This window comes from Salvelinus fontinalis, chromosome 19 (assembly GCF_029448725.1).
Source record: "Salvelinus fontinalis isolate EN_2023a chromosome 19, ASM2944872v1, whole genome shotgun sequence".
NCBI classification, from domain to species: Eukaryota; Metazoa; Chordata; class Actinopteri; order Salmoniformes; family Salmonidae; genus Salvelinus; species Salvelinus fontinalis.
Window position 1 is genome coordinate 19,369,360 of NC_074683.1, and position 18,538 is coordinate 19,387,897.

The 18,538-nt window shown below is 43.1% G+C and overlaps 2 protein-coding genes across 6 annotated transcripts in view; both read left to right on the forward strand.

The window, feature by feature from the left end:
- The window catches only part of LOC129816465 (collagen alpha-3(VI) chain-like), a 91,493-nt gene that overhangs the window by 22,354 nt on the left and 50,601 nt on the right, over window positions 1-18,538 (forward strand). For all 5 annotated transcript variants that reach the window (XM_055870994.1, XM_055870995.1, XM_055870990.1 and 2 more), the window contains 3 exons: window positions 1,311-1,904; window positions 2,095-2,724; window positions 2,877-3,467. In XM_055870994.1, the coding sequence (XP_055726969.1) occupies window positions 1,311-1,904; window positions 2,095-2,724; window positions 2,877-3,467 (1,815 nt within the window). The remainder of the gene's footprint in view (window positions 1-1,310; window positions 1,905-2,094; window positions 2,725-2,876; window positions 3,468-18,538) is intronic.
- LOC129816470 (collagen alpha-3(VI) chain-like) lies at window positions 14,588-16,697 on the forward strand. The gene is made up of 2 exons (XM_055871001.1): window positions 14,588-15,538; window positions 15,646-16,697. The coding sequence occupies exons 1-2, from the start codon at window positions 15,019-15,021 to the stop codon at window positions 16,308-16,310; spliced, it is 1,185 nt and encodes a 394-aa protein (XP_055726976.1). The 5' UTR covers window positions 14,588-15,018; the 3' UTR covers window positions 16,311-16,697.

Consider the following 18,538-nt stretch of genomic DNA (forward strand, 5'->3'; position numbering starts at 1 on the left):
GCTATCCTGGTAGAATGGAACCAAGAGAATAGTCCCAAATGTGGCAAACATAACATCTACAAACATCTGGCTCACTTCCACAAGATATTTTATTAGCCATTGTATTTGAACCATCAACATTCTACTTACTGGTTTGAGGCTACCTGACACACTTTGATTCTCATCATTGATTTATCTATTTTGATAGGAAAATATTTTTGTCCTGGAATGGCAATTTACTTCTGTTTTAAAAACATATCTTGCATAGATGTGTTATGAATGTTTTGGTCGTTATGAATACTGCAACACTAAAACAGTTATCATGACTGGTGTATACCCTCTTCAAGTAAGGCGTTAATAAATCATTGCACTTAATCTAATTGTAAGACAGCACATGCTTGAAATTTGGGGGTTGAGTGTTGATCTCAATCTAATAGTTCAATATAATATTAATATTGAAATGGATAACATTTCACAAATATGTTGTGAGGACAATGCATTGTGAGGACAGTTATAACACTAGAAAGAAAAGATAGCATCTTGACCTGATTTCTAACATTAACCAGCTTGTTGAGAATAAATAACAGACCTAACAAGTGCACAAGCATTACAAAACAAACAAAACGAACTGAATACTGAAAATAGTTTATTCAATTTGCAAAATACACTTTTAGATCATCTGTAATTACACAGGCTGACATACAGAAAAGCAACATGATATAGTAGGTTTGGTAAGGTTTTGTTATCTTTCTGTCTTACTTATATGTAGATGTCTGTGTGTCCGGTTTTCTAGATTTACTATTCATCTTTTCATCTCTTCCTGTGAAGCAGGAACGTCATTTTATTGCATCAGATTTTCATTTCATTGGTGGGCCCTATTGTAAAGTAGAATTTATTCATTTTTTAAAGTAAATTACAGTTACCCCCTTCTCCTAAACAAGTAGCATAAAATGCAATTAATCTTGAACACCATCCAAATTGGCACCATTCTCTAATTCCCAGAATGCCACACAGCTGTATTTGTATAATTTGCAGCAATTCAGATGCCATTTCATACTTCTTCAGATGTTACAACTTTGCTAATATGAATAACTGTCCTAATAATAAGACATTTGTTAGTGCCTTTATTAAACACGGAACATTTTGTGAATGCATTCAGTCATGTTAAATATGGCATTAATTATTAATTAAGTACATTTGTAAGAGGCTAAGCACAGATTCAATTAATCCGATCATCAAGAGACTATCACAGCTTTAGTAGCTTTATTTAGCTAATAATAGCTAGCTTTTACATAGATTATTCTAACACGTTACTGTGTTTTCTCTTTCAGCCTTGGAAGTGGGAAAAAGGGATATCATTTTTCTCATTGACAGCACTATGGGTGCCACAATGATCAACTCTCTTCGTGAGTTTATCAAAAAGTTTGTTGACACCATGCCAATCGGACCGGATCAAGTGCAAGTGGGTGTGGCCCAGTTCAGCAACACTGCCAGGCTTGAGATAGAGCTGAACTCATATGGATCCAAGGAAGACCTGAGTGCAGCCCTGGGCAGAGTCAAGCCAAGACCAGGACAAGTGGTGAACATCGGGGCGGCCCTGGACTTTGTGAGGACCAACATGCTGAGGGCTGACAAGGGGAGTCGTATTCAGCAGGGCGTGCCCCAGCTGGTTCTGTTGTTGGCCAGTAAGAAGTCCAGCGACAGAGTGGGGCAGGCTGCTGAGGCACTGCAGCGCATGGGGGTTCTGACCCTGGCTGTCGGCTCTAAGACTGCCGATGAGCAGGAGCTGAAGCAGATTGCCTTTGATGAGAGCTTGGTGTTCATGCTGAAGGACTTCCGCGCATTGCTCCGCAACCCCAGGATGATTGTCTCTCCCCTCTCCACTCTATCGGGGATTGTGGTGACTGAGGGACCCACAGAGCCTGGTAATGCTGCTATCCCGTCGTTACTATGATTGATACTAGCTACTTAAATGTAATTTACCCTAACATGTAAGGTGAAATGTTCTTATCCAAAGACTCCATAAGGCATTTAAAAATCATTGACATCTAATATTTGTGACTTGAACATTAGAATATATGTAATGACGTTTTTTCTCTCCCCTGTTTGCCTCAGTGGTTGAAATTACAACAGTGCAGACCCAGCGAGTAGTCAGAGACATCGTCTTTATGGTGGATGGCTCTAGCTACATTGGCGGCGCCAACCTTCCGTACGTGCGGGATTTCATTGCCGGTGTGGTAAACCAGCTGGACGTGCGGCCCGACAGGGTGCGCATCGGTCTCATGCAATTTGCAGAGAACCCAAAGATTGAATTCTATCTGAACACGCACAACACAAAGCAAGATGTGCTGGCCAGCCTGGGACAGCTCAGGCTAATGGGAGGGTCTGCTTTGAACACGGGAGCTGCGATGGATTACGCACTTACCAACATGTTCCAGGCCTCGACTGGGTCGCGTAAGAGGCAGGGTGTCCAACAGGTGCTTCTCCTGATCACTGGAGGCCCATCCCAGGATGAGGTTAAAGGGATTGCAGACAAAGTGGCCGTGGCAGGTGTACTGACCTTCACAGTCAGTGCTGGCCAGGCCGATGAGGCCTACTTGAAGACGGTCGCTTTCGTCCCAAACTTGGCTTACCATGAAAGCAGATTTGCTGACCTGCCAAGTGTTGTTGAACAGATCATGACTCCTTTGACTACTGTGGTCGGAGATACAGACATTTCACAAACAGAAATAACCGAGGAACCTGGTGAGCTTTATGTTGTATTTTAGCTTCCTTGCTACATGTTGGGTTAAACAGTGGATATGAAATATTACAACATTTTAAATAGAACAAACTGCATAATATTGCTAGTGACTGAGAAAACTGAAGGTGGTGTTCCCTTTCCTCTTTTCTTGCAGAAGTCGTTGGAGGCGAGAGGGATGTTGCGTTCCTGATTGACGGATCTGATAATGTCCGAGCAGATTTCCCCTACATCCGTGACTTTATCCTCAAAGTCATTGAGCCTCTTGATATTGGACAAGATAGAGTCCGGATTTCAGTTGTCCAGCATAGTGAGAGGCCAGCTCCCAATTTCTACCTGAATACATATAAGGATAAGGCTGAAGTTATAAGGGCCGTAAATGATCTAAGACTGGCCGGTGGACGGAGTCTGAACACCGGAATGGCTTTGAAATTCATGAAGGACACCATCCTGTCCCCAGTTCATGGTAGCCGTGCGGCTCAAAATGTACCCCAATTTTTGATTGTTTTGATCGGAGGCAAGTCTAAGGATAGCGTGAAGGACTCTGCTGGTGCTTTAAAGAACGATGGAGTGGTACCGTTTGGCGTTGGTGTCAAGGATGCAGACCCTAAGCAAATCGAGGCTATTTCTCACAACCCAGCCTTTGCTTTCAACGTGAAGGAATTTAGCCAGCTCAATACGGTCCAACAAACGCTCAATAGCTATGTGAGCCTTCCCAAGGAAAAGCTGATGGTCGTCCTGGAGGAAGGTAAGCAAAAGCTTTTCTCGTGTTCTATGTTGTGTGACACGCCTGTCATTGTCTTTGCTCTTGATGAGGCTCTTTGTGCTGTGCTGTTTGTTTCTTCTAAATGTGCCTTATTGTTGTGTCTCAGCCTCGGTTCATGCTGATGCTGAGAAAAGAGATATTGTATTCCTGCTGGATGGTTCTGATGGCACAAGGAGTGGATTTCCAGCACTGCGAGACTTTGTTCAAAGTGTAGTGGATAAACTCTCTGTGGATGAAAACAGAGAAAGAGTTTCTCTGGTTCAGTACTCTGACAAACCAGAGGCCCATTTCTATCTGAACTCGCACAAAACAAAGGATGCCGTTATTCACTCCATAAGTAATATGAGGCACAAGGGTGGAAGGAGCCTAAATACTGGGGCAGCTCTCCAGTTTGTGAGACACTACATCTTTACTGCCTCCTCTGGCAGTAGACGACTGGAAGGTGTGCCCCAGGTCCTGATCCTTTTGACTAGCAAGAAATCCAGAGATGATGTTAAGGGCCCTGCTGTAGCTCTTAAAGATCTGGAAATTTTGTCAATAGGGATCGGAGTTGGGGATGCCAATTTCCGTGAGTTGGAAATGATTTCCTTCCATCCTGGTTTCACATTCCAGGTCGCTGAGTTCTCTGAGTTGCCCTCAATCCATCCACAGCTTGTTGCTACGCTTAAAAGACTGTCAAAAGACACAGAAGAAGCTGTGGCTCCTGTGACTCATGGAATTCCTGATTTAGTAGGTAAGAACTTCAGCTTGGATATGAGTATGCTAAATACAAGAAGCATACCGTATTCTTTATCTTTGGAACAATGTTGAAATTGAAGCATCATAAATACATGGATGCCTAAGACTTTGGGAAATATAGTCTCAGTAGAGTATTTCCTACAATGTCGATACATTGTGCATTTTGGTAGAAACGTTCTAGTATTTAGTTGCATGGTTGAGAAAACCTTTGATTCAGAGCATTTATTGGCTTTTTATTCTCTTAAACCAAAATAATTTCCCCCTATTTCACTCTATTCCTCTCTTACATCAACATATTTTTGTTGATAAGATGGTTCCATGCTGTTCTGCTTGTGATCATACTTTCTCAGAACGGCACTCCCAAAACCTGCCTACTGTGTTCCAGCTTCTCATTCACCCTTGCAGATATGCATGCCAATATGTTTTAATACAGACAACTAACCACAACCATAATCTTGGATTAATTTATTCTGGCAGTGATATTTTTCCACTGCCTTGTGTACATATTCAGCTTCAAACATTCTTAACAATGTTTGGTTGTTTTTTACATCTTTACATTCCTTTTCTATCATATAATTGTTTGTCAATGTATCCCATTTTTATCTATCTTCACCACCTAGTGGATACAGTGAGCAGCAAAAGGGATATAGTGTTTCTCCTTGATGGTTCAGACGACTCCAGAAATGGATTGCCTGCCATTAGAGAGTTTATCCGAAGAATGGCCAATGAACTTGACATCGACGGGGACAATGTTCGAGTTGCTGTTGTGCAATACAGTGACGACGCTGCGGAGTACTTCCACCTGAAAGCTCACAAAACAAAAAGGGCTGTCATCTACGCTGTTAGAAGCCTACGGCATAAAGGAGGAAGACCCCGCAACACCGGGGCAGCTCTTCAGTATGTTAGGGACAACGTTTTCACTGCTTCGTCCGGGAGTCGACATCTGGAAGGGGTTCCTCAGATTTTGTTTTTGTTAATGGGTGGAGAGTCAAGTGATGACGTCACAGCTGTCGCATCTGATCTCAAACGCCTTGGGGTTCTTTCGTTTGCCATTGGGATGAAACATGTCAGGCAAGAGGAGCTGCAGAGCATTGCCTACTCTTCCAGATTTATTTTCAACCTACCAGTCTTTGGGGAACTTTTGTCCATACAGCCAGAGATCCTTGCCTTTGTCCAGTCAAAAATGGGAATTGAGCCGCCCACTATTGTCGGTAAGAACAACCATGACTCTGAGTCAACGATTAAGTTGACTTTCACAGATGTCATTCATTTTTCTTCTATCAAATAGGGGTCTTGACTGGTTTGATTACTTATGTAACTGCATCATTCTTTGAAGAAAATCTCTGGATCAGTTTACATCCCCTCAAATTGCCTGCTTTGAATAGAGGCCAGCATCTTTGAATGGCTACGTTATATAGTCCTACTTTTATAAACAAAACACCAGAGATGGTGCTGGGATGGTTACTGTTCTACTTGCATCAAATACATTTCTATTGGCATAAAAATGCCAAATCCTCTCTTTCTTGTTCCTCATTCCAGAAATATAATTCTATTCTTGATTGTTTAAAATCAGGAAACTATGCTTTTCTGGTTCTTTCAGCTTAAGCTCTTTTTTTTGAGCCAATGATACAGTATATCATTGTCTAGTTGTTTAGAGCTAGTTTATATTCGCATCTGTCTTATGCATACAATCTTCCCCTTTCTTCACGGAAGGAGTGTTTGATTTCACATCTCACATTTTTTGTTTAAAACTCAAGCTCTTTATCTCCAAACTTTCTTAAATGTTTTGACATTTCAGACCATTTGAACTCACTTTATTTTCACTCGCTATTTCTTTGCATGTTGCATAGAGCTATGTAATGACGTGATAGTCATCATAGTTCAAACATATTATGGAGAATATTTCAGACCATTTTGCAATGTATAGGTCTACTTTACAATATTCTATTGATATGCTGACCTTGTGAATGCATTAATGCATATATGTAGTGGTTTTATTATTAAATAGGTCCTTCAATGTTGTCTTAGTTGAATTAGATGCTGCACAGAGAGACATAGTGTTCCTATTGGATGGGTCTGATGATACTAGGAGTGGATTCCCAGCCATGTGTGAATTTGTTCAGAGAGTGGTGGAGAACCTCAATGTTGGAGAGAACAAAGATCGAGTTGCTGTGGTCCAGTACAGCAGAAATCCAGAGGCCCATTTCTTACTGAACACATATCCAGAAAAACAAAGTGTTCTAGGTTCTATTCGAAGCCTACAGCACAAAGGGGGTAGACCCCTCAACACCGGGGCAGCCCTCCAGTACGTAAAGGACAACGTCTTCACTGCCTCCTCAGGAAGCAGAAGCCAAGAAGGCGTCCCTCAGATACTGATACTGCTAAGTGGTGGCAAATCTCAAGATGATGTTGGAGGTGCTGCTGCTGCTTTGAAACAGGAGAGAATTGTACCATTCAGTATTGGTACGAGGAATTCAGACATTCTAGAGCTCCAAATGATAGCACATATTCCCTCCTATGCCCTTTCTGTCCCTCGGTTTGATGACCTTGAAAACATTCAACAGCAGCTTTTGTCATTTGTAAAAAGGGTCCCTCGTCAGCCAAGAGTGTTTCAACCAACTGTAGTAGGTAAGGAGTTATTTCTCTAACTCTCTTCATTACCACTTTAATCTGTCACATTTCAGGTTACTACATTCTTGCTGAAAATTCAGCACATTCATGATACTGCTTTATGCATGCCTTTTGAAAAATGTTGGTATCATTTGCTAGTCACAAATATACACATGATCTTTCTTGATCATTTTAGCTGAGAATTTCATTTCATTCATGTGCATTTCTAGATAACACTGAATCCAAACAGCGTGATGTTGTATTTTTACTGGATGGCTCTGATGAAACTCTAAATGGATTTGAGGCAATGCGTGACTTTGTTCAAAGAGTAGTGGAGAAACTCACTGTGCAGGAGACAAGAGATCGAGTCTCTGTGGTGCAGTATAGCAAAGAACCAGAGGCCCACTTCTATCTGAACACTTACACAACAAAGCAAGACATTGTTGACGCTGTAAGACACCTGAGGCACAAAGGAGGGATCACCCTCAACACTGGGGCAGCTCTCCAGTATGTCAGGGATAACATCTTTACTGCCTCCTCCGGAAGTAGACGCCAAGAGGGCATCCCTCAGATTCTGGTTTTATTGAGTGGGGGAAGGTCCAATGATGATGTCAGAAATGCAGTGACAAACTTGAAAGCAATTGATGTGATGGCAATAGTGGTGGGAATGAGGAATGCCGATACACTTGAGCTTCAAACTATTTCAGATAAACCCAGCTATGCTTTCTCTGCTCCAAATTACGATGATCTCCCAAACATTCAACAGCAAGTGTTCTCTGCTGTTCAGAGAGTTGCAATGACTACTAATAACTTGCCAACAACACTAATAGGTAAGAATGCAATCATGGCAACAGTTATGCTGTAGTTGGTCATTTGAGTTAGCATAATATTGATGTATTTCATTTCACAAAACACAGAGGTGTTTGTTGAATTCCTTATATGTATATTTTAAAAGATATTCTTTACCATTAACCCATTTTATGAATGGTTATAGATGCAACAACTGACAACAGGAGGGATATTGTGTTTTTACTTGATGGTTCTGATGATTCCCGGAGAATATTCCCAGATATTCAAGACTTTATGCAGAGAGTAGTGGAGAAACTCAATGTAGATGGGAACAAAGACCATGTGTCTGTGGTTCAGTACAGTGACACAGCAGAGATTCATTTCAACTTGGGTATGCATTCGACAAAAGATGACGTTCTTGATGCTGTTAGAGGTCTGAGGCACAAAGGAGGAAGTCCTCTAAATACTGGAGCAGCTCTCCAGTATGTGAGGGATAATGTCTTTACTGCCTCCAGTGGAAGTAGAAGCCTGCAAGGTGTTCCACAGATTCTGATACTGCTGAGTGGTGGAAGATCGAGAGATGATATCAGAACCCCTGTCACAAAGCTCAAAGAAATGGGAGTCATTTCAATCGGTGTTGGCACAGGAGATGCAGACACACTTGAACTGCAAACAATATCTCATGAACCCAATTATGCCCTTTCCATTACTGATTTTGAAGACCCCAGAATTCAGCAAGAATTGTTGTCATTGTTAACAGAAGCATCCCATCAACTAGAGCCAGCTGCTCCTACCATGCATGTTGGTAAGCTGTGGCCATTTGTATTTTGCTGTAGTGTCATGTGTAGTGTCTTTTGAAGAAACCATATACTTGTGTCCAAGATATTTCACCTTTAGAGAATACGATTATTGAGATTTCAGTTGGACCATGGTTTTATGCTAGCAATGACCTTGATATCACTGAAGTTGCTTTCTGTGCCCGCTCTGAAAAAAAGTGCCTTTCCTTTCCCGTTGCAACTTTTCTTTGCCTTCATTTCAGAATCTGACAAAAAAGATGTTGTATTTCTTATTGATGGATCTGACAACTCTAAAACTGGTTTTGAGGGGATACGTCGCTTTGCAGAGAAAGTAGTGGAGATTCTTAATGTGGAGGAAAATGGCGACCGGGTGGCCCTTGTTCAGTACAGTGGGAATGCCACACCCAATTTCTATCTGAACTCATATTCTTCTAAAAATGATGTGCTTAATTCAATAAGATCCATGAGGCACAAAGTTGGAAGACCTCTCAACACTGGCACAGCCCTGCAGTTTGTGAGAGACACCGTATTTACTGCTTCAGCTGGAGGCAGACGTGCTGAGGGTGTGCCTCAATATCTATTTGTCTTCAGTGGTGGGAGATCTAGCGATGATATAATGGGACCAGCACAGTCATTGAGAGGGGATGGAGTAAGAACATTTAGCATTGGAACAAGGAATGCTGATACGTTGGAGTTACAAATGATATCTTTTAAACCAGGAGACTCTTTTTCTGTTGCCAATTTTATCAACCTTGACAGCATACACTCTTCAGTGACAGCTGTAATAAATGGAGTTCAGGAAACCCCTGAAATGTCAACTGTCATTGGTAAGATTATTAAGATAAGTTTATATCACTTAAGGCTTTTTAAAATCACAAATTCAGTCATTCACTGAGAATCTATTCCAAATCTTACTATTAGAGAGCAACATTGTCATACAATTGAATACAAAATGATGTGATTTCAGTACAGATGTGCAGTATATAAGGACCTATTGGTTGTGCAATTATTATTTTTGCTCATTTCAGACAATTCCACTTTGTTGACATCAGATATCCAGAGGGTGGATGGGGTTGATGTTGTATTTCTACTTGATGGATCTGATGACATGCGAAAAGGTGTCCAATCAATCTGTGATTTTCTTGGCCAATTTGTTGAACATCTTGACATCGGGCCAGACAAAGCACAAGTTGCTGTGATCCAGTACAGTAACAAACCTACCACTCATTTCCTATTGAACACGTACTCATCGAAGATGGATATCATGGCAGAAGTACGCAATATCAATCTTGAAGGAGGAAGGTCCCGCAACACTGGGGAAGCTCTTGATTATGTTGAAAACAATGTCTTTAATACCTCCTCAGGAAGTAGACGCCAAGAGGGCATCCCTCAGATACTGATACTGTTAAGTGGGGGGAAATCACAAGATGATGTTCTGGTTCCATCTGAGAGTCTGAAGGCGGCTGGAATTGTGCTTTTGACTGTTGCGGTCAAATACGCAGATGGAGTGGAGATGCAGAGCATTGCATACAGTCCTAATCATGCATATTTGCTAAGAGAGTTTTCTGAACTTTCTCTTGTTAGACAACAGTTGCTCTCAGCAGTTGTCTCTCATAAAGACACAGTAAGACGGGGCTTAGGTGAGTGAAAAAGAGTACAATGATAAACAATTTCATTGAAAATATGTATACAAGAGAAGTTATATTTTTCAATCATTTTCAAAATATGCAGCTTATACTGTAGCTTAAAATTCATATAATGTACCATGCACAATGTGCTGATTTAGTTCAATTTTCATCCTAGTTCAAGGCTCCAGTGTGAAAAGAGACATTGTTTTCCTCCTTGATGGATCTGATGATGTAAGCAGTCGATTCACAGATATACGAGAGTTTGTTGCGAAAGTGGTGGAAAAGTTTGATGTGGACAAGGGAAAAGATCAAGTTGCTGTTCTGCAGTACAGCAACAGTGCAGCAGTGAACTTTAACCTGAATGCGCACAAGACAAGAGATGACGTGCTTACAGCAGTCAGAAATCTGAGGCCAATGGGTGGGAGGCCTCAATATACTGGCACAGCCCTCCAGTTTGTGAAGGACAATGTCTTTACTAATAATGCGGCAAGTCGACGTTATGAGGGTGCTGAACAGATCCTAGTGCTACTGACTGGTGGCAGATCTAGAGATTCTCCTCGAGGTCCTTCCAGGGCCCTCAAGACTTTGGGGGTTGCAACATTTGCTATTGGATCAAGGGCGACCGATTTGGTTGAAATGCAATCAATATCATCTCTTCCAAATTATTCTTATTCAGTCCCTGATTTTGCAAACCTTCAAAACATCCAGCAAAGTTTGGAGGCAAATATTGCTCAAGTAAGACCACAGGAGGTAACTAGAGTTGGTAAGAAAATATTAAACTTTTATACTGGAAATGTTGATTTCCGATTAGAATTATTAATAAAGAACAAGATAGTTTATTGACATAACAGGTCATATGTTTTTACATTTTTTTATTGTGTGTTGGACAGTGGAAAGTGATGGAAATAGGAGAGATATCGTGTTTCTTCTGGATGGATCAGATAACACCAGAAAAGGATTCCCAGCTATTCAGGAGTTCCTCCACAAAATCATTGAACATCTCAATGTGGAACAAAAGAATGACAGAGTGGCTGTGGTACAGTTTAGTAACGGTGCAGTGGCAAACTTTTATTTGAATTCATTTCTGAGAAAGAAAGACATGTTGAATTCTGTGAGGGGACTCTCGCACAAAGGGGGAAGACCCCTTAATACTGGAGCAGCTCTGAAGTTTGTGAAAGAAAATGTATTCACAGGATCCTCTGGGAGTAGACACTTGGAGGGGGTGAAACAAATGCTAATTCTCCTCAGTAGTGGACGGTCAAGAGACAATGTGGATGCACCAGCCTCTGCTCTCAAGGAGCTCGGTGTCTTGGTGTTTGGAATTGGAACAAGGAGCTCTGATAGCAGAGAATTACAGAAGATATCCTATGACCCCAGTTATGCTCTCTCCGTGTCTGAATTTACTGACCTCCCCAACATCCAACCGCAGCTTCTTTCTGCCATGAACACTGCCATTATACAGGACACAACCATGACACCAACACTAATACCAACAATAGTAGGTAAGAAAAATATGGTTTTGATCTGTTCCAGTTCATCTTTTACATTAGGATAGAGTAGTTGATAGCTTAGAACACTTGTGTAGATTCCCCTGAGGCCTTTCATGTGGTTTCATTTCATACCTCTGTACCAATGTTCCCAATGATATAACTCAGGCCAATGCACAAATTGTCACTTTCTTTGAATAGTTGTTTGTGATAAGGGAAAGGGATGACTTTCATGTGACAGAAGCAGCTTTGTTCTGTTTTCCCTTACCTATGCCACATGTAATATGACTCTTTATCTGAACCTTCACATTCCCTAGTTGAGAGTCAGGCTCCCAGGAGGGATGTTGTGTTCTTGCTGGATGGATCTGATGGCACTAGGAGTGGATTCCCAGCCATGCGCGACTTTGTTCAAAGAGTGGTGGAGACACTCAGTGTGGATGAGAACAAAGATCGCGTTGCGGTGGTCCAGTACAGTAGAGATCCAGCCGCCCAATTCTACCTGAACACATACACAACAAAGGGAGAGATTCTCAACACTGTAAGAGGTCTGAGACACAAAGGCGGGAGACCTCTCAACACTGGAGCAGCTCTCCAGTACGTGAGGGACAATGTCTTTACTGCCTCCTCCGGAAGCAGACGCTTGGAAGGCGTTCCACAGCTACTGATTCTGTTGAGTGATGGAAGGTCCGTTGACAATGTTGACACGCCAGCTTCTGCTCTGAAAGAGCTTGGGGTTTTGGTCTTTGGAATTGGAACAAGGAGCTCTGATAGCAGAGAATTGCAGAGGATATCACATGATCCCAGTTACGCTCTGTCTGTCTCAGACTTTACTGACCTTCCGAGCATCCAGCAGCAACTTCTGTCCTCGGTGGAGGCAGTGGTTATTGATGTTACTCCAGAATCACCAACAGTTTTAGGTATGTGTTATCACTGTGAATGAAGAGTCAGGATGTGTTAGCAAAATGGCCGCTGAGTCTTAGAAACGACTATATCATTTGGCCAAAAACACCACATTTGATCAGTTTGATTGACATAATCTATTTATTTTCTCAGTTGATCATGACACCGCCAGAAAGGATGTGGTATTCCTTCTGGATGGTTCTGATGGCACAAGGAATGGATTCCCAGCAATGCGTGATTTTGTTCAGAGAGTAGTAGAGAAACTCAATGTGGGAGGAGACAAAGACCGCGTTTCTGTGGTCCAGTACGGTAGAGATCAAGAAGTGAATTTCTATCTGAACACATACACCACGAAGGGCGACATTCTTGACATCGTCAGAGGTCTGAGGCACAGAGGAGGTAGACCCCTCAACACTGGGGCAGCCCTCCAGTATGTAAGGGACAACGTCTTTACTGCCTCCTCGGGAAGCAGAAGCCAAGAGGGTGTCCCTCAGATGCTGATACTGCTGAGTGGCTGGAGGTCCAATGATAATGTTGATATACCAGTTTCTGCCCTGAAAGAGAGTGGGGTCTTGATCTTTGCCATTGGAAACAGAAATTCTAGCAAAGAGGTTCAAAGGATTGCCTCTGACCCCAGTTATTCCCAGTCTGTTTCTGAATTCTCTGATCTCCCCAGCGTCCAGGATAAGTTTTTCTCCTCACTCATTACTGTACACGTTGGCGCCACACCCATTTCCCCAACAGTCATAGGTAAGACCGGATGCATTATCTAGGAAAACTAAAGCAACAAACACATATTTCAGGTTTGATGAAGCAATGTTGACATACATTTTCTGTTTTGTTTCTGATACTCTTAGTGGACCTAAGCATCGCCAGAAAGGATGTAGTATTCTTGCTGGATGGTTCTGATGGCACTAGGAATGGCTTCCCAGAAATGCGTGACTTTGTTCAAAGAGTAGTGGAGAAACTCACTGTAGGGGAGAACAGAGATCGAGTCTCTGTGGTACAGTATAGCAGAGAACCAGAGGCCCACTTCTATCTGAACACTTACACAAGAAAAGAAGAGGTTGTTGACACCGTAAGAGGGCTGAAGCACAAAGGAGGGAGACCCCTCAACACTGGAGCAGCTCTCCAGTATGTCAGGGACTACGTCTTTACTGCCTCCTCTGGAAGTAGGCGCCTTGAAAGTGTTCCACAGATTCTGATACTGCTAAATGGTGGAAGGTCCTTTGACAATGTAGATAAACCAGCTTCTGCTCTCAAGGAGCTTGGTGTCTTGGTGTTTGGAATTGGAACAAGGAGCTCTGATAGCAGAGAATTACAGAAGATATCCTATGACCCCAGTTATGCTCTCTCCGTGTCTGAATTTACTGACCTCCCCAACATCCAACCGCAGCTTCTTTCTGCCATGAACACTGCCATTATACAGGACACAGCCATGACACCAACACTAATACCAACAATAGTAGGTAAGAAAAATATGGTTTTGATCTGTTCCAGTTCATCTTTTACATTAGGATAGAGTAGTTGATAGCTTAGAACACTTGTGTAGATTCCCCTGAGGCCTTTCATGTGGTTTCATTTCATACCTCTGTACCAATGTTCCCAATGATATAGCTCAGGCCAATGCACAAATTGTCACTTTCTTTGAATAGTTGTTTGTGATAAGTGAAAGGGATGACTTTCATGTGACAGAAGCAGCTTTGTCCTGTTTTCCCTTACCTATGCCACATGTAATATGACTCTTTATCTGAACCTTCACATTCCCTAGTTGAGAGTCAGGCTCCCAGGAGGGATGTTGTGTTCTTGCTGGATGGATCTGATGGCACTAGGAGTGGATTCCCAGCCATGCGTGACTTTGTTCAAAGAGTGGTGGAGACACTCAGTGTGGATGAGAACAAAGATCGCGTTGCGGTGGTCCAGTACAGTAGAGATCCAGCCGCCCAATTCTACCTGAACACATACACAACAAAGGGAGAGATTCTCAACACTGTAAGAGGTCTGAGACACAAAGGCGGGAGACCTCTCAACACTGGAGCAGCTCTCCAGTACGTGAGGGACAATGTCTTCACTGCCTCCTCCGGAAGCAGACGCTTGGAAGGCGTTCCACAGCTACTGATTCTGTTGAGTGATGGAAGGTCCGTTGACAATGTTGACACGCCAGCTTCTGCTCTGAAGGAGCTTGGGGTTTTGGTCTTTGGAATTGGAACAAGGAGCTCTGATAGCAGAGAATTGCAGAGGATATCACATGATCCCAGTTACGCTCTGTCTGTCTCAGACTTTACTGACCTTCCGAGCATCCAGCAGCAACTTCTGTCCTCGGTGGAGGCAGTGGTTATTGATGTTACTCCAGAATCACCAACAGTTTTAGGTATGTGTTATCACTGTGAATGAAGAGTCAGGATGTGTTAACAAAATGGCCGCTGAGTCTTAGAAACGACTATATCATTTGGCCAAAAACACCACATTTGATCAGTTTGATTGACATAATCTATTTATTTTCTCAGTTGATCATGACACCGCCAGAAAGGATGTGGTATTCCTTCTGGATGGTTCTGATGGCACAAGGAATGGATTCCCAGCAATGCGTGATTTTGTTCAGAGAGTAGTAGAGAAACTCAATGTGGGAGGAGACAAAGACCGCGTTTCTGTGGTCCAGTACGGTAGAGATCAAGAAGTGAATTTCTATCTGAACACATACACCACGAAGGGCGACATTCTTGACATCGTCAGAGGTCTGAGGCACAGAGGAGGTAGACCCCTCAACACTGGGGCAGCCCTCCAGTATGTAAGGGACAACGTCTTTACTGCCTCCTCGGGAAGCAGAAGCCAAGAGGGTGTCCCTCAGATGCTGATACTGCTGAGTGGCGGGAGGTCCAATGATAATGTTGATATACCAGTTTCTGCCCTGAAAGAGAGTGGGGTCTTGATCTTTGCCATTGGAAACAGAAATTCTAGCAAAGAGGTTCAAAGGATTGCCTCTGACCCCAGTTATTCCCAGTCTGTTTCTGAATTCTCTGATCTCCCCAGCGTCCAGGATAAGTTTTTCTCCTCACTCATTACTGTACACGTTGGCGCCACACCCATTTCCCCAACAGTCATAGGTAAGACCGGATGCATTATCTAGGAAAACTAAAGCAACAAACACATATTTCAGGTTTGATGAAGCAATGTTGACATACATTTTCTGTTTTGTTTCTGATACTCTTAGTGGACCTAAGCATCGCCAGAAAGGATGTAGTATTCTTGCTGGATGGTTCTGATGGCACTAGGAATGGCTTCCCAGAAATGCGTGACTTTGTTCAAAGAGTAGTGGAGAAACTCACTGTAGGGGAGAACAGAGATCGAGTCTCTGTGGTACAGTATAGCAGAGAACCAGAGGCCCACTTCTATCTGAACACTTACACAAGAAAAGAAGAGGTTGTTGACACCGTAAGAGGGCTGAAGCACAAAGGAGGGAGACCCCTCAACACTGGAGCAGCTCTCCAGTATGTCAGGGACTACGTCTTTACTGCCTCCTCTGGAAGTAGGCGCCTTGAAAGTGTTCCACAGATTCTGATACTGCTAAATGGTGGAAGGTCCTTTGACAATGTAGATAAACCAGCTTCTGCTCTCAAGGAGCTCGGTGTCTTGGTGTTTGGAATTGGAACAAGGAGCTCTGATAGCAGAGAATTACAGAAGATATCCTATGACCCCAGTTATGCTCTCTCCGTGTCTGAATTTACTGACCTCCCCAACATCCAACCGCAGCTTCTTTCTGCCATGAACACTGCCATTATACAGGACACAACCATGACACCAACACTAATACCAACAATAGTAGGTAAGAAAAATATGGTTTTGATCTGTTCCAGTTCATCTTTTACATTAGGATAGAGTAGTTGATAGCTTAGAACACTTGTGTAGATTCCCCTGAGGCCTTTCATGTGGTTTCATTTCATACCTCTGTACCAATGTTCCCAATGATATAGCTCAGGCCAATGCACAAATTGTCACTTTCTTTGAATAGTTGTTTGTGATAAGTGAAAGGGATGACTTTCATGTGACAGAAGCAGCTTTGTCCTGTTTTCCCTTACCTATGCCACATGTAATATGACTCTTTATCTGAACCTTCACATTCCCTAGTTGAGAGTCAGGCTCCCAGGAGGGATGTTGTGTTCTTGCTGGATGGATCTGATGGCACTAGGAGTGGATTCCCAGCCATGCGTGACTTTGTTCAAAGAGTGGTGGAGACACTCAGTGTGGATGAGAACAAAGATCGCGTTGCGGTGGTCCAGTACAGTAGAGACCCAGCCGCCCAATTCTACCTGAACACATACACAACAAAGGGAGAGATTCTCAACACTGTAAGAGGTCTGAGACACAAAGGCGGGAGACCTCTCAACACTGGAGCAGCTCTCCAGTACGTGAGGGACAATGTCTTCACTGCCTCCTCCGGAAGCAGACGCTTGGAAGGCGTTCCACAGCTACTGATTCTGTTGAGTGGTGGAAGGTCCGTTGACAATGTTGACACGCCAGCTTCTGCTCTGAAGGAGCTTGGGGTTTTGGTCTTTGGAATTGGAACAAGGAGCTCTGATAGCAGAGAATTGCAGAGGATATCACATGATCCCAGTTACGCTCTGTCTGTCTCAGACTTTACTGACCTTCCGAGCATCCAGCAGCAACTTCTGTCCTCGGTGGAGGCAGTGGTTATTGATGTTACTCCAGAATCACCAACAGTTTTAGGTATGTGTTATCACTGTGAATGAAGAGTCAGGATGTGTTAACAAAATGGCCGCTGAGTCTTAGAATATCATTTGGCCAAAAACACCACATTTGATCAGTTTGATTGACATAATCTATTTATTTTCTCAGTTGATCATGACACCGCCAGAAAGGATGTGGTATTCCTTCTGGATGGTTCTGATGGCACAAGGAATGGATTCCCAGCAATGCGTGATTTTGTTCAGAGAGTAGTAGAGAAACTCAATGTGGGAGGAGACAAAGACCGCGTTTCTGTGGTCCAGTACGGTAGAGATCAAGAAGTGAATTTCTATCTGAACACATACACCACGAAGGGCGAAATTCTTGACATCGTCAGAGGTCTGAGGCACAGAGGAGGTAGACCCCTCAACACTGGGGCAGCCCTCCAGTATGTAAGGGACAACGTCTTTACTGCCTCCTCGGGAAGCAGAAGCCAAGAGGGTGTCCCTCAGATGCTGATACTGCTGAGTGGCGGGAGGTCCAATGATAATGTTGATATACCAGTTTCTGCCCTGAAAGAGAGTGGGGTCTTGATCTTTGCCATTGGAAACAGAAATTCTAGCAAAGAGGTTCAAAGGATTGCCTCTGACCCCAGTTATTCCCAGTCTGTTTCTGAATTCTCTGATCTCCCCAGCGTCCAGGATAAGTTTTTCTCCTCACTCATTACTGTACACGTTGGCGCCACACCCATTTCCCCAACAGTCATAGGTAAGACCGGATGCATTATCTAGGAAAACTAAAGCAACAAACACATATTTCAGGTTTGATGAAGCAATGTTGACATACATTTTCTGTTTTGTTTCTGATACTCTTAGTGGACCTAAGCATCGCCAGAAAGGATGTAGTATTCTTGCTGGATGGTTCTGATGGCACTAGGAATGGCTTCCCAGAAATGCGTGACTTTGTTCAAAGAGTAGTGGAGAAACTCACTGTAGGGGAGAACAGAGATCGAGTCTCTGTGGTACAGTATAGCAGAGAACCAGAGGCCCACTTCTATCTGAACACTTACACAAGAAAAGAAGAGGTTGTTGACACCGTAAGAGGGCTGAAGCACAAAGGAGGGAGACCCCTCAACACTGGAGCAGCTCTCCAGTATGTCAGGGACTACGTCTTTACTGCCTCCTCTGGAAGTAGGCGCCTTGAAAGTGTTCCACAGATTCTGATACTGCTAAATGGTGGAAGGTCCTTTGACAATGTAGATGCACCAGCCTCTGCTCTCAAGGAGCTCGGTGTCTTGGTGTTTGGAATTGGAACAAGGAGCTCTGATAGCAGAGAATTACAGAAGATATCCTATGACCCCAGTTATGCTCTCTCCGTGTCTGAATTTACTGACCTCCCCAACATCCAACCGCAGCTTCTTT

What these genes read in the sequence shown, in the direction of transcription:
- LOC129816470 (XM_055871001.1), top strand. Translation starts at nt 15,019, where the DNA reads ATGCGTGATTTTGTTCAGAGAGTAGTAGAGAAACTCAATGTGGGAGGA. An exon ending in CATTTCCCCAACAGTCATAG is followed by an intron (nt 15,539 to 15,645) that starts GTAAGACCGGAT and finishes TGATACTCTTAG; the next exon opens with TGGACCTAAGCATCGCCAGA.